Source organism: Sceloporus occidentalis, unplaced genomic scaffold (assembly GCF_023333645.1).
Source record: "Sceloporus occidentalis isolate IW3139 unplaced genomic scaffold, rSceOcc1.0.p SCAF_2, whole genome shotgun sequence".
Classification (NCBI taxonomy): Eukaryota; Metazoa; Chordata; class Lepidosauria; order Squamata; family Phrynosomatidae; genus Sceloporus; species Sceloporus occidentalis.
In genome coordinates, this window is record NW_028316982.1 from 64,109,077 (window position 1) to 64,125,118 (window position 16,042).

General features: G+C 39.2%; 1 protein-coding gene across 2 annotated transcripts in view; it reads right to left on the reverse strand.

The window, feature by feature from the left end:
- The window catches only part of COL17A1 (collagen type XVII alpha 1 chain), a 69,277-nt gene that overhangs the window by 23,496 nt on the left and 29,739 nt on the right, over positions 1–16,042 (reverse strand). For both annotated transcript variants that reach the window (XM_089509825.1, XM_089509824.1), the window contains exons 24-38: positions 15,948–15,983; positions 15,464–15,517; positions 15,115–15,150; positions 14,980–15,015; positions 14,208–14,270; positions 13,385–13,420; positions 11,897–11,968; positions 9,350–9,376; positions 7,629–7,664; positions 5,619–5,654; positions 5,423–5,503; positions 5,176–5,211; positions 2,719–2,799; positions 1,687–1,743; positions 1,248–1,289 (exon numbers count right to left, since the gene is read on the reverse strand). In XM_089509825.1, coding sequence (XP_089365951.1) covers positions 1,248–1,289; positions 1,687–1,743; positions 2,719–2,799; positions 5,176–5,211; positions 5,423–5,503; positions 5,619–5,654; positions 7,629–7,664; positions 9,350–9,376; positions 11,897–11,968; positions 13,385–13,420; positions 14,208–14,270; positions 14,980–15,015; positions 15,115–15,150; positions 15,464–15,517; positions 15,948–15,983 — 729 coding nt within the window. The remainder of the gene's footprint in view (positions 1–1,247; positions 1,290–1,686; positions 1,744–2,718; positions 2,800–5,175; positions 5,212–5,422; positions 5,504–5,618; positions 5,655–7,628; positions 7,665–9,349; positions 9,377–11,896; positions 11,969–13,384; positions 13,421–14,207; positions 14,271–14,979; positions 15,016–15,114; positions 15,151–15,463; positions 15,518–15,947; positions 15,984–16,042) is intronic.

Genomic DNA, 16,042 nt, shown 5'->3' on the forward strand with positions numbered 1-16,042 from the left:
GTATTCAGTGTAGTCCAGCACTCAAACCACTACACCATACTGGCTCTGCATTTATACTATTTTATGCCTTAACAGTACAAATGTGGGATATAATATGGAGAGAGAGAGAGAGAGAGAGAGCGCTTTCTGCTATTGTTCTACTTTCATTTATGAGGCTTTGGGTGCATCTGCACTGTAGAAATAATGCAGTTTTGCACCACTTTAACTGCCATGGCTCCTTTCTATTGAAGACCTGGATTAGCATGTAGTTTTGGGAGGCACCGGTGCTTTTTGGCAGACAAAGCTTAAGACCTTGTAAAACGACAAATCCCAGGATTCCGTAGGATGGAACTACAGCACTTAAAGTGGTGTCAAACTGCATTATTTCTACAGGGTAGATGCACACTTTGTTACTAGACAACACTGCCAGGCTATATTTCAACCACATTAGTTTAGAACACACAGAGAGAGAGACTAGGACCTGCAGCAATGGATGCAAGATACAGAAAAGAGATTCTATCTCAACATTAGGAGGAACTTCCCAACAGTAAGGGCTGTTCTGCAGTGGAACACACTCCCTCGGAGTGTAGTGGAGTCTCCTTCCTTAGAGGTCTTTAAACAGAGGCTGGATGGCCATCTGTCAGGAATGCTTTGATTGAGATTTCCTGCATGGCAGGGGGTTGGACTGGATGGCCCTTGTAGTCTCTTCCAACTCTATGCTTCTATGATTCTATGATTCTAAAGTATCTGCTCTGCAATTATGGCATAATGTCATTTCAATAATAAGGACTGATTGGGATATGAGGTCAGCCCTGGTCACTGAAGACATTAGATGATTGAGCAATATGCTTCAGTGTTATCCTGGCACCTACCCAGAGACTTCTTTAAAAAATACTTGTTCAATTCTGATTAGACCAGGGCTTTTGCACTACCAAAAGCAAACCATTTGCTGTCAAATTTAGTGGGGTTTGTTTCCTTCTTCAAGGTGAGAAGAGAAAAGAGTTTTGCTCTACTCTTTCTATTTTAAGTTCTGGCTTCAGAACCTGTCAGTTGATTTTAAATTTTTATCCTGGGTGATCCACTTGTGTGTTGTTGGGGTTGGTTTTTTTTTTACTGAAATAATACAATAATAATGCTTTGGGAATCAAATCTGTGAATCAAAGTAATGCTTCTCCAACACAACAGGGCAATTTGAGCTCTAATAATAATAATAATAATAATAATATGTATCCTGTCTCTCCCTGTATTGGATTATAAATGTAATTTACCTGGTGGGCCACGGGGTCCTCGTGGGCCTTCAACAGTTATACCTAAAGAAATGAGGAGTTAAAAAAAAAAAAGAGTTCAGAGAATTTTATTCCACTTCTCCTCCCCTCTAGACTTGCCACCCTTTTGAAAAACAGATATAGATGTAAGGTTTTGCCATACAACCACTAGGGACATGGCAGCCATGGAAAAGGGCTCAGATCATGCTGCTTTCCAACTCTGGCCAATTTTAAAAAATATTTTAAGACAGTAGAACAGTAGAGCAGCTGGTTTTCTACCAAGGATATGAAGGAAGCAGGTGCTCCTTTCTGAGGTTCAATATTAGAAGGGTCAGGAGTTCTTAAAAAGGAAAGTACTGTACATATGAAAATATATGCTGAAGTGGTTGTGTGCTTCTTAAATTGTTTTGTACACAAATACAGAATATGGTATAGTGTATACCTGGTGGTCCTGGTGGACCTGGTGGTCCAGGAGGTCCCGGTACTCCTTGTACACTTGCTGGGGGAGGGAAGGAAAATCCAGACATTAAATATATAGGCAATAACTGGAGTTTGGACATATTTCTGAGATAGAAATGTGGCATTTAAAAAACAAAACAAAATAAAACTCATCAGTTAAAAGAACCCAGGTGAAAGTCTGTTTTCAGAAGGAAGGCTTAGACCATTTATTGTATATGGACATCATAGGGGGGAAGAACATCATATTAATCAAAAGATTGGTTCAACCAACCATTTATTTGCTCAGCAATTGGACTGGCAATTCTTGAAAAAGCCTCTTTAGATACAAAAGATTGGTTGGCCTACTTTTTTGATTCTGTGTGGTTTTTAAAATTGTATATGCAATTTAGTTTTGTATATTGTTCAGAGAAAAAAATGTCATTAACACTGTGATTAACTGTATGAATATGACATTGTGATTAACTCTGTGGCTTTGTATACATATAAAGGAATGAATGAGTTGTTTTTTAAAAAACTTGATTGTAAATGAAAATATCTATATTAGAACAATTTCAAAATTGTCTCAAGATCTTTAAAGCAAACCAATGCATCCAGATAAAAAGGTCTATATATTCTTTTTTATTTTATACTAAATAATGTGTTATTAATCTATTCTAAATTTTGCTAGTTAACATAACATATTTTAGACAGAGAAAACTAAAAGGAAAAGTAAGGATGACTTTGACAGATTCAAGATCAATTGTCTTCACTTTTCCCCAAGGATTTTTTTTTTGGGGGGGGGGAGGGATGCAGAATATTCAAAGTTGGAGCTATAGTGTATCCTCCAAATGGTAAAAAAACCAACAACCCTGCACTATTCAAATCCTGAATTTGTTCAGAAATTAGTTCTGTGCTGAACAATTGATAAGGAGGAGGAATCCAAAATTCTGACCCTCCAGTATTATGGCATGGTTGGAATTATCAATCTCTTTAGAACAACTACAGGGTTGTTTTCATAAAGACAAGATGATCCTACCTCCAAGAGGAGCTGACTCTACCACTCTGTTGGTTTCAACCATTATGGATTCACCTGGGAGGCCTCTCTCACCACGAGGACCTACATCAGAACACAAAAGCACCAGATTACTTAAATGACAAGGCACAAATACAACATTCCAGTCGACATTTAAGGTGTTAAATTCCATTTTCTACCTTAAGGTGAAACTAGGCCTTCCAATTAAAAAACAAAACAAAACAGTGTCCATGCTGGCTGGGAGATTCTGTCCCCCACCCCTCCTTCATCCAAGACCTGGAATACCTACATCATATGCCAATATGGTGTTTTTTAAAGCACTATTATTTAACATCTCTGTTTTATTAATTTCTATACATTTTGCCCTTTTATTAAAAATGTCTTAACAAATACTAAAAGAATAAAAAACAGCCAGAACATAAATAATTTTAAAAACCAGGAGACAGCCAAGAAAAAAAGGGTAAGGTTAGAATCATACTGAAGAATGACAATGGCTTCAGTCTGATTTAGGGCATCATACCTCACTGTTTTTGGTCTTTGTGCAGGTTAGAATTCTGACTGAGCAATGACCAAAATCCTCCACAAATCCACCTTGTAACCAATGTAGTTTCTCCCACACCTCCCATCAGCATGGCAATTGCCATCCTGTTGGAGAGCTGGGGCATCGGTAGGAGTTACATGTAGCTGGATGTGCTTCAAGGATGTTATCTGCAGGGACCTTCCAAGGACTCCTGGAGGTCCCTGCAGATGTCTGTGACAGTATGTCCAGCTACAGGAAAATAAGTGGATGTGTCCCTGCTGATCCTACCCACTGTCCAACAACATGCAAACAGCCATGTTGGGAGGGCTGCACTGCTTACAGCATGGGTTTTGGGGTATCATTAGCAGATATAGCTACCGAGATGGAGCTACATGATACACATATGTCTACCAATGCAGGATCGCCACCTAAGGTTTGGAGAAAGTCAAATAACATTGTTTCTCCCCAAAAGCCAATAAAACAAACCATTAGCACAGTGGACAAGTGCCAGCCATAGAATGGGAGAAAACACAAGCCAGGTTTCCCTGAAGCAGGCATTCTAAAACCTGGACAAAGCCACAGGTAATACTCTCTTTGACATCCCCAACAAACATGCCTCAAATGCTAGTGAAGGACAATATCTATAGTTTATCTTAATGAGCAAACAAACTCATATGTGGTTCTCTTCCACTAAGGGAATGTTGTTCCCATTGAGATATATCCAGAGGAGGGCATCCAAAATGGTGAAGGGTCTGTAAACCATGCCTTATGAGGGGAGACCTAGAGTGCTGAGTATGTTTAGCCTAGAGAAGAGACGGTTAAGAGATTATATGATAGCCCTGTTTAAATATTTGAAGGAGTGTCACATTGAGGATGGAGTAAGCTTATTTTCTGCTGCTCTAGAGAATAGAACACAGAGCAACGGATGCAAGCTACAGGAAAAGAGATTCCATCTCAACATTAGGAGGAACTTCCTGACATTATGAGCTGTTTGACAGTGGAACAAACTCCCTCAGAGTTTGGTGCAGTCTCCTTTTTTGTAGGTTTTTAAACAGAGGCTGGATGGCCATCTGTTTGGGGGTGCTTTGATTGTGAGTTCCTGCATGGCAGGGGTTGGACTGGATGGCTTTTGTGGCCTCTTCCAACTCTATGAGATTAGGAGGGCTACACATGATTTCGCTGTCAACAGAAACTCATTTGTTCATCCAGGCACTGTCCTCATTATTTTTCTAATTATTTATTTGTTTATTCTATACATCGCATCTGGTTTATAATTCATTGTTCTTAAGTGTTTTGTTATTTTATGCCCTTTAGCTACTGGTTTTAATGGCCTAAATCCAATTGTTGGTCCCATGGAGTACACTCATTGAATCAAAAGTTAGGCAGCATTATGGAATTTCATTGATCTAGTGAATTTACAATTGGGATGTGAGCAACTTTACAATTTATTATATAAAAAGTGATAAAGAAATGTTATAAAGTAAATAGATAAAGGTGTCCTAGTTGTTGAACAGAAGCAATTTGTTTCTGCCCAGGAGGTTTACAACATGAAAGGAGACAATATAGCTTGATCAACAAACACTAATGGGATGAATTAAGTATGGGGGGGGGGGAGTAAGATTTGATGGGTGCAGGAATGAATGGGCAGAAAATCAGAGTTTGTGGATGAGGTAGGTTAAGTATTGGTAAGACAGGAGAAACTGTTCCAGCCATAAATAGCAGAAAAGCACAAAGGTACAGAAAGGAATAAAAGGAAGTTGTTCATCAAACTCCACACCTATTTTGTAGAATGGAACTGTAGCACTTAAAGCAGAATCAAATCGCTGTATCTCTGATCAGGGATTGGAGATATCAAGGAGAAAAAGAAAGAAAGAAAGAAAGAAAGAAAGAAAGAAAGAAAGAAAGAAAAACAGAGGCAAGGGTTGTACTGAATCTATTACCTTGAGCTCCAGGAAGACCAGCAGGACCAATAGGACCTAAATTTAAAGAACAAAATAAAATTAGGTCATACTTCTTAATAGATAAATCAGTCTCCTCCCTCAAGAAGTACTGAAGGCATCAAATGATATACTTTTTTGCAAAACTGAATATTTACAGAGATTTCAATAGCTGTACAGGCCACAAAACTCTAAGGCCAAATAATTAATCTAAATAATCTAATGGCAAAGAATTAAACAGGGTTCCTACCTGGGACACCTGGTGGCCCTGGAGGTCCAACAGCCCCAGGTGGGCCTGGAGGTCCTGGGAGAGCAATAGCGGATCCACCATCTGAAAGAAAGAGGGGTAGAGGAATCATAAATCATTTGGAAAGCTTACACCAGAGCAGTATGATAGCAATCTGGTATGAGATTTTTCCTGCAATTGCTTGTGTGGGGATACATGCCTGAAGTAGTAACCCTGCCTGGTGATCCAGGTTCACCTATGGAAACAGGAAGAGAAAGAATGGCAGTTACCAGGTCTTAGATTTCAAACATTTCAACATTCATTGGATTCTCTTGATCGATTGATGAACTGTAGATAATTATTTTGTGTCATCATTGTATATCTGTACCATTCATTCTTTACTGGAATCATCATCATTGTAACTTTGGGCTATAAGGAGAAAGCAGTGTTTACTAAAAACAGTTGCACCAGTTCTAATACATATATGGCGTTTGAATCTAGTACCTTACTGTCATGACTGGATCCAAATCTAAGAGCCACATTTCTTCCAGCTGTCTATTGCCAATGATGTAGCCACCAGAGGGAATGGAAGCAGCGTCTTTCCATTGTGCTTCAATCCAGCTGTAGGACCTGCTGAACAATCTGTGTGTGTGTTCACGTTGCCTGTTGACTCATGGCAACCCAATTAATTTCATAGGGGTTTCTTAGGCAAGGAATACTCAAGAAGTGGTTTTGGCCATTGCTTTCTCTGAAATATAGCTTACAGTACCTGGTAATCATTGATGGTCTCCCATCCAAGTATTAACTAGAGCTGATCCTACTTAGCTTCAAAGATCAGCCAGGAACTGGTGCTTTTAAGGTATTTAGGCTCCTGAACTCTGTGTCCAAATCTATTGCCTCAATTTATTTTCCTCCTTCTCCTCCCTTATCCCTTTCCCTTTCACATCAAGTCTTTTATAATGGAAGATTAAAGGAAGGGATTCTTTTATTCGTGATATTTGTTAAGCCCTTTTTTGGATGAAGAGTGATGTAAAATGCAGTAAATAAGTAAGAATTAATGGATCTTTTAATCATATGATTATCAGGCTCCCACGTACGTTGGAGAGGATAGCTTCAGTTGTAGTTGTGCTTCATACCTCTCATAAATATCCCTATATCATGCCACTTTGTGGGCTCTTAAACAACAGGGTTAGTGACTAAGCCCCAAAAGGAAGAATACCAACAAAATACTCAAGATGGAGAAAACAGTGACTATGGTCCAAAACATACTGCAGATATAATCCAGTTTGAGACAACTTTAACTGTCCTGGCTCAATGCTAGGGGATTCTGGGAGCTGTAGTTTTGTGAGATATTTAGCCTTCTCTCTCAAAGAGCTCTGGTGTCACAATAAATTACAATTCCCAGGATTCCCTAGCACTGAGCCAGAGCAGTTAAAGCGGTCTCAAACTGGATTATTTCTGCAGTGTGTTTTGGAACTATAAGAATGTACAACAGTAGTCATTGTTAAGAAATTAAAGTTCTCATTGGTGCAAAGAAGTACAAATAGACAATCTCTAAAGCATTAAAATTGAAATTATTTGTCAAATAAGTAAGAATAGACAGAAAAAGCTAGAAGTTACAAATAACGTTAAAAAACTTTGTACAATCTTGCATAATTTCCTTCACACACAAATGTTTTGCCTCATACAGTACAAGCCTTGGAAGATTGTTCAAGACTTTTGGAGTGTTTGCAGCTTCCTAGCTGTTTTTGATTATTTTACGTGTATAAATGTATACACATATGAAAATTTTAGTTTTTTTAAAAAAGCCACATATATACATACTAATAGTGCTTCCTGAACTTGATTATTTAATTCAGCCACATTAGTAGCTGATAGAAGCATGGGAAAAATGCTTTGCTCCTACTTTTGACATTGGTGGTGAGGTCATCTTCTTTGGATGTCTTCAAAAAGAGGCTGGACAGCTACCTGCTGGGAATGTTTTATCTGGAGATCCAGCACTGAGCAGAGGGTTGGACTCAGTGGCCCAAGAGGCCCCTTCCAACACCATGATTCTATGATTCTATTATATTATTTAATACATTCCAACTGTGGCAGCCCTGTTGCAATAATTTGGTACAATGCTAGCTGGTGGTGAACCTGCTCTGGATTTTAGACTGTAGCTTGAAGGAGCAGTCTGAATAGAAGGGCTAATTTGAGAAAAGAGTTCCAATCATTCATTCAGGCTCACCTTTAGGTCCTGGCCGGCCTGGACTGCCCACGAGCCCTGAAGAGACAATTCAGAATAAATAATGCTGTACATCATAGTATGCAAAGACATAGCTGTGTTAGTCTGGAATATTGTTGTGAAAAGGGATCTTGTAACATCTTTGAGACTGAAAGAAAGAAGCTGGTAGCATGAGCTTTTTTAATAGACTCATGTCTACTTCTTCATAAGCATGGGAAAGATGCACAGGGTCCCCATGTATGTGAGGAAGTAGATTGAAGTCTACAAAAGTTCATGCTTTTGTAGTCTCAAAGGCGTTACAAGATCCCTTTGCACACTAATGATACTATACACTTCTTTGCTATAGATGTTATAAAATAGGATGATACGGGAATGAGTCCATAGCCCCTTCATTCCAAAGGAAGCTGTCCTATACTGAGCAAGAACCTTAACTCAGTATGGGTTTGCCTAGTATTGTTAAAACTGTTTGAGCTAAGGCTAGTACTGACAACTGTATTAACTGAGAACAGACCAACAGCTAGCCCAGAACTGTCAACAATGATTAGGATTTCTGACAGGGGTCTTCCCTAGCCCTGTCTAAAACTACCAGGGGTCAAATGTGGGGCCTTCTGCATGCAAACTATGTACTCGCTCCCAGAATTAAGGCCTCTTCCCTGACCTTTTAGAAATTATACTTCTTGTTCTTCTGTCCCACCCACTGCAAATGCAAAGAGGAGCCTACACTTCTTTCATTCTCATCTGTTTTCATTGCTAAGGAGAACCATCTCCTTTCCTTCTTGCTTATATCTACTGGTTTTCTCAGTCCTCCAGTTCTTGCAGTGCATACTATATCCAGTGAGATATTGAATGGATTTGATTGATATAACAAGATGCAAATGCCTATTCCCTCTAATCATATACTAATCCTGCAGTTTTCATAACTTCCCTAGATTTTCATAGCCTGAAGAGGCTATAGGGACTCTGTCTTCATGTGATTACACCCAGCATATGCTAACTGACTACATCTCTACAGTTTTGTGTGGGTTTTTCAGGCTTTGTGGCCATGTTCTAGAAGAGTTTTTCCGGAAGTTTCACAAGCATCTGTGGCTGGCATCTTTAGAGAATGCATTCCCTGCATTCTCTGAAGATGCCAGCCACAGATCCTGGCAAAATGTCAGGAAAAAAACTCTTCTAGAACATGGCCACATAGCCTGAAAAACCCACAAAAAACTATGGATGCCTGCCATGAAAACCTTCAACTTTACATCTCTACAGTTTGCAGTAATTATTTCCCCCCCTTTATAAGTCTATGCACCCTTACTTGGGAGTATGTCCAGTCAACTCAATATGCCTATGTTTGGACATAAACCATAAGGCATGAAAATTCCTTTTTCCTAATCCACGGCAAAATCATATCAAATACATGAAAAGCAAAAGTCTATACTTCATTTTATTTATGTTTACAGTAACATGGAAGTTCTCAAAGAGAAATTACATTAAAAATTAACAGAACTGTGGGACACACAGATATTCAGAAAGAATCTCTTAGAATCTCCCAGTTAGCTTGTCTAGTGTATGATCTCTGTTGAAGTGTGACCACAGTTCCACTTCTTTACATTTAGCAGCTTGTATCCTCTTATGAAGACACAAAATTAATGAACATTGCCTGTCTAACCATGTTTAGCATTATAAAGTATTTGTCTGTTGCTCATTAAGCTTTTGTGTCCCTCCATCCAATGTCTTACCTGGTGGTCCTTGAGGTCCTGTGAGACCTAGGTAAAGAATGATAAAGTTGAAAAGGTGAGGAACTCTAATTTGGGGCCAGATGGATAGACAAACAACTTGTTATCCACCAGGTTTTTTATAAACCATATTCATTTAGTTTCAGCAAATGAAAGACTGGCTAATAAGAATGAATGCATCTTCTGCTGACTTAGGGGCTAAACAGATCACCCCTTTGGAGTGGCCTACTGCCACACTTTTCCTTGCTGGATTGGGACCATGGCAAATACATGCCATGGCCCTGATCCAGCATTTTTCCAGCCGTAAAAAGGATGGCAAAATGCCACTCCTTTTGGAGCCAGAAAAAGGGCACCTTTGCCGCCCCAGTGGCACTTTTCATCTGGTCACCTTGCCAAAGGAGCACCATGACACCGCCCACCATGCAGTGAGGCACATGGCATGACACCTGTGTCAGGGCAGTGTTGGGGTGTGCGTTATGCAGATGCCATGTCCCCAATCTGCCCCGAGGCCAGCATATAACACCGGTCTTATTCAGCCCCTTAGTGATCTATTTTACTTCTCTCTCATATCAAGGTATATTCAAGCACCTTTCAGCATTTTAAAGGGCTGTACTTTCCTTTTTGTCTTTGGAGAACAGGGTTTGAATAATTGTTCAGCTATGAAACCTACTAGGTGATCTTGGGCAAGACACACTCTTTTAGCCTCAGAGGAGGACAAAAGCAAACCCTCTCTGAAGAAACATGGCAAGAAACCCCCATGATAGGTTCACCTTAGGGTCATCATAAGTTGGAAATGACTTGAACACACACACAACAACAAGTTGCCCAAACTGTCTGTCATTCCTTTGCCATCTTTAGCCTGCTAATTGTCCTCTCCACCAACTTTGCTTTATTGTACACCTACTAATTTTTGCTTTTTTGCATAAAGTTCAGACCCACTGCAGCAAAGTGGCAGTGGTACAGTTGCTTTTTGGGCCCATCTCAACCATCATACCTATCTCTGAGGAGTGACCCTGGGAGCAAATGGGAGTCAAAATGGCCACCTTTCTGCACCAGCAAATGACAATAGCAACAAAAATGATTGTGAGTGCCACCACAGTATTATTCACCATTGGGAGAGGACAGCAGCTAAGTGGGCATAATAAAAAGCCAGGGCTGCCCAGCTGCAAAAACATGGACATTAGGTCACACAAATAATGGTTGGCCCTGTAGATGGCAAATGCAACCTGTTGCCCATTGTGATCTGCTACCTGTCCTAAGTGCTTCGTTTTGTTCATGCTACAGCCACTCCTAAGTTACCCCCAAGGAATGCCAATATCAGATAGAATTAATATTTTATTAAGCATGTGACTTGAGGTAGTCATTTAATCACTATCACTTGAGCAAGCTTTCAACGATTGCATGAATTATTCATTGGTGGGTTTTTTAAAAAAATCACTGAGGAGCTTATTTTAGTCATGTTCCTAGCTCTTATGTATAACAACAGCACCTTTTTTAATGAATAGTTTAATGTTCATTTAAGATAAATTCCAAGTCTGGTGTTCCACCTGTCCAGTTAATAGGATTTTCAACAGCAGTGCTGTACAGCATTTCAGTGACAAGGGGAAAATCTCCACGTGGAAATAGTAATTTTTATTGGAGTAAATCATTGAAAAAATGGCTAGGATCCTGTTGACTTTAGTGTTGCCAAGTTTTCAAAACAGCATTAAGAGACAGTCAAAATTTATGACATGAAATCAGAAAGTAGCTAATAACATGTTTGTGTTCTACTAATACCAAACAATTTCAGTTAATTTAGACATGTGTTTCTCTATAAAATTAATAAATTGCCCACATTCATAAATTGCACGATGCTCATATTTCTGTCTATATAAAGGGCTAGCATCCAACAATACAGGATTATTATTATTATTATTATTATTATTATTATTATTATCTTGTTCATTATATATAAAAGAACAAACTTTCCAACCCTCAAATAAGGGACATTCCTTATAATAAGGGACACCTGCCAACCCTAACAGACATAATGCTCCATTAAACTAATGTAAAGTGCTTTTTGAAAAGCCAGCATGGTGTTGGGACTATGACTCTGGAGATTAGGAATTAATTCCCTGCCTGGCCATGGAAACCCATTGAGTGACCTTAGGTAAATCATACTCTCTCCATCCCAGAAACCCCTGTGATAGGTTCGTTTTAGGGTCTCCCATAAGTTGGAAATGACTTGAAGGCACACAACAACAAAGGTGCTTTTCAGAGGTGTGAGTAATGGTGGCATGGATACAGCAGAGAAAGCCATCTCTCATCAAAACAAACATGCCTGCTGACTCATGAGCAACCAAGGAGCCAGCAGGGCAGCTTTCGCTTTTGACAGAGGCAGTTCTTGCTGCCATTCTCTCCTTCATTCCCACCTCTCATTGTCACAGCACTTGAAGCAATTTTATCCCTGCTGCCACATGGCCATCTATACTATTTCTACCACTTCCTCCAGCATAATTATACTGGATAACAAGATCATGTCCAAATATTTATTGCTCCATCTTGCATTACCTGGCTGCCCTGCATCTCCAGCAGGCCCAGGTGGACCTCGTGGACCTTGTATTCCCATAAGACCTTGTTCCCCTAGGAAATAAACAAGACAAAGAGGACTATTAGCATTTTCACTTTATACAACAGTAATGCTGAAATTCAGGCGCTTTCAGATCAGTGGAAGCTACTGAAGCTCTACTATGCCAAAGCTGTATAATGCAGAATATACCAGCAGCATCAAATAATAATAATAAGTTGGAGCAACATCTCAGTTAAGTAGCTATAGTATATCCCACTGACCACTGGTATAATCAAGAGCACAGGATTTCTAATTCCAACTCTGAGGACTATATTGTAATGAGTGGTGTGAAAAGTGGCATTAGAAGATTGTGTCAATGGGCCTTAGGAAAAGTATTTGTTTACTATGCATCAGTGCTCATGTCTATGTGGTATTATATATGTCATGACCCTTCTCTCAGTCCCACCACTTCCCCAAGCATGGTTGGTGGGGATGTGAAAGAGAACCTTCTTGGTGGTTTCCCCCAGACTCTGGAACTGCCTTCCCAGAGAGGCCAAAATGCTCCCCTCCTTGTTGCAGTGACATCATTAGGGTTGGCATCATTAGTGTGGTAACCCATGGTGCCACCCATTTTACTGGCCTCCTCCCATACCACACCATACAGAGTCTTTACTAATGCTTTTGTACTAATTGTACTTTTAATCATAATTCCTGTATATCACTAGATGTAATGGTAATAGTTGTGACATAAACAACTAGCAAAATTAAAAGTATACCTTTAAATTATAATGCCATATGCACAGCCTAAATATATTTACGTGTGCATAGTTTCATGTGGTTAAAGTGAACATTTGGTAGGATGAGATGTTTTTAAAGAAATTTGAAAAAGAATTCAAGAATTAATTTAAAAATTAAAATAATTTTTAAAATTTAATTTAAAACAAAAACAAAAACCTGAGGCCTTTCCTTTTCCTCCCACTGAGCCTCGCCCCACTGCCACCATCTCTTCAGCATTTTAAAGGGATTCAGGCAAACACCACAGCCCACTTCTGCAAAAAGGCAGATGTTTAGGGAGCAATGATCTCACCCTCTTAGGGTCTCACCTGGTTCAGTCCACATCCCCCACCCCCTAGTTACACTCATGCCTTTTTGTTCCTCTGCCTGCAGGATAAAACCTTTTTATTCTGACAGGCTTTTAAAACAGTAAGTTTTTAAAGAGTGGGCTAGGGTATGACACCCATGCTTGTTTTAAACTGAACTGTTTTTAATCTTTTTTTAAATTGCATTTTATTCTTTTAATTTGAAGGTTGAATTATTTTAATACTGTGAATAATTTAATTCTATTTTAATGTTCATTTTGGTATGTTTTTATTGTATTGTTCGTTTAAAATGTAAGCCACTTTGAGTCCCAATTTTTTTTGAGAAAGTGGGATACTACTACTACTACGTCTACTACTTCTCTGTCATGAAAATAAATATCTGCAACTTACCTCTGAGGCCTTGGTGTCCATCTGGGCCGGGGGGACCTATGCAAATATGAAATGCCATTAGTTATTGCTTGAATTGCTCCATAATATCTACATTATTTACTTAATGCAAAACCATACAGACAGAAGAACATGATTGTTTATGTTAAATATTGAATTTTTAAAAGCTGAAACTCCATGTATGTGACACACACATACTTTTTTCTGAACATAAATATGTATTTAAGAAGGAAATACATTATTACACTACATAATCTTAGCAGTATTAAAATGTTAAACACTACTAGCCTACACAGAGTTGCACAAATGGGTTATTCACACATGCACATATTTTAATCAGATAGGACCAGTCGAAAACATTTAATTGCCGGTGGCAGAGAAGCAAAGTCATGAGGCAGAGTAACCAATGCTAGTCATGTTATTTTTGCACTTGGGACAGCAAATCTCACAAATATCTCTCTCCCTCTCCCTGGCAGTAAAAATATATTTTTTTTATAACTAACAATTTGCTGATCTTTTATTATGCCCCAAATGTGTTGCCTGAAATAGTTCTGTTACCCTGTCTGAAGGCAGGACCATACCTATAATCATACTGCATACACCCCCCAAAAGGAGCAAGCTACACCAAGCTCTCTTTTTACATCATTCATGGATTTTAAGAACTATTATATTTTCCTCTGTTGGATTATATTTCATTCTGAGTCTTACACTGCAAGAGTCTTACAGTCTATTCCAAAAATCATGGAATCAAGGAGAAATCTTTGAACCTAATACTCAGTAGGAGTTGTCATTTGTAGAAATGCCATTACGGCATATTCCCGCTTACCTGCTGATCCTTTAGCTCCTGGTTCACCTGTAGGCCCAGGTAGCCCTCTGGAGCCTGGTTCACCTGCAAAACAACATAGTTGGCTTGGTACTTGTAGAAGTCATGGCCAGAAGCTCTTTTCCAGATTAGAAAGTAACATCTATTAACACCATTGTCAGATACTAATGGTGGGTCTTGCTGTATCAGTAGTGCTTTACCTTGACTACACGCCTTGCTAGGATTCTGCTTGAGGCTGCTGAAGCTCAACACTACACCCCACAATGTGTGGACAGAACTTATGATTTCACACAGAAATTTGCCATTGTTGTTTAATGGTCAGAGGGGTCTTAGAACTACCAATTAATGTCCCCAACTGTGGCACTGTGCCCAAATGAGAAATTGCACTTCTTTTGTCTTCTGAACACTGAGAGGCAGAGACCATGATAGTTTGTTGCCTACAATGAAGAAGATATTATACTCTTTTAATCCAAGTACAATCAGACTAGTGTCTGATTGCATCTTTATTCAACACTGGGGATGGGGCAGCATTCTCCACTGCCTATGAAGGCCAAATGACACCTTTTTGTTCTGTACTAACACTTTGTTACTGCCTCCAGAATGAATTATCTGAGGTAAGCACCACTCTGCCTAATGGCAGGGTCAGCTCTGGAGACACAGCATGGGTCTTCTCAGGACTCAGATACTGAAGTCTTTGAAATATAGCTGTCAATCATCATATAAAATATGGATGTTCATGTAGTAAAAATTCAATAACTTTCACAATTTTACATACCTGTAAGACCACGGGGACCTTTTTCTCCTTGATCGCCTAAAGGAAAAACACAAAGTCGTTATTGTTGTGGAAGTAACTGATGTTAAGACTCTCCTATGAAAGCCAAGAAAATAAAAGTGTAAATGATCCGCTTACCTTTGGGCCCAGGTGTTCCCATGCCTCCTTTTTCACCTGAAAGACACACAAGACAATGGTTTTAAAACAGAAGTAAACTGAATGGTAAAATATTCAATGATTATGGAACAAGATATAGTATCTCATTTTCTTCCTTCTTATTCCCTAAATGAATATACATTTCCACCTATAGTATGTAGAAAAATAATTCTGACCTTTTAAATTACTATAGCCACCTCCTTCTCCTCCTCTAGTCACTGAAGGTAATATAAAACCCTCCTTTAGACAGGGTTTGTATCTGCTCAATAGCTTGTTTCAGATGCATCCTGTTTATCTGCCACGCTAGCTAAGTGTAAGCACTGAATCATACCTTTAACACCTGGGAGACCTGCTTCGCCTCTGAATCCCTGAAGCCCAGGGGGACCTAAAAGAAAAGCAAGTTCAGGAAGAGTTAAGCATGACCACATAACTGAGCATATTATTAAAAGACAGAAAATAAGTGAGATGTATCTTTTATTTTTATTCCCCTTTGTTGGTGCAGATTCACTACGTGGGAGTCAGGGGGACACAGCATACCTGATGCTGTCCAGTAACCAGAGCTTGCAAAGTTACTTTAAAGAAAAATCTGTATAAAGACATGCTGAAACCATCTATAGTGCTCAGTCACAGAATAGGGCCCAGAGCATCATTCCACCAATGCTCAGTTGCAGATGGCTACAGCGCATCATTATTCTTCTTAAAAGTAGCTTTCAAGCTCTGTCAACAACAATGAAGTTTACTATACTCTATCACTGTACTGTAATAGAGTTCAGTCTGTTTTACAGTATTGTACGTAATGAATATATGATACTCACCAGGAGGACCATGGGGCCCTGTTGAACCCATCATACCTAGCATAGAAAGCATTGTAGCTGGTTAGGAATTATGTGATTGAAAAATGAGCACATAA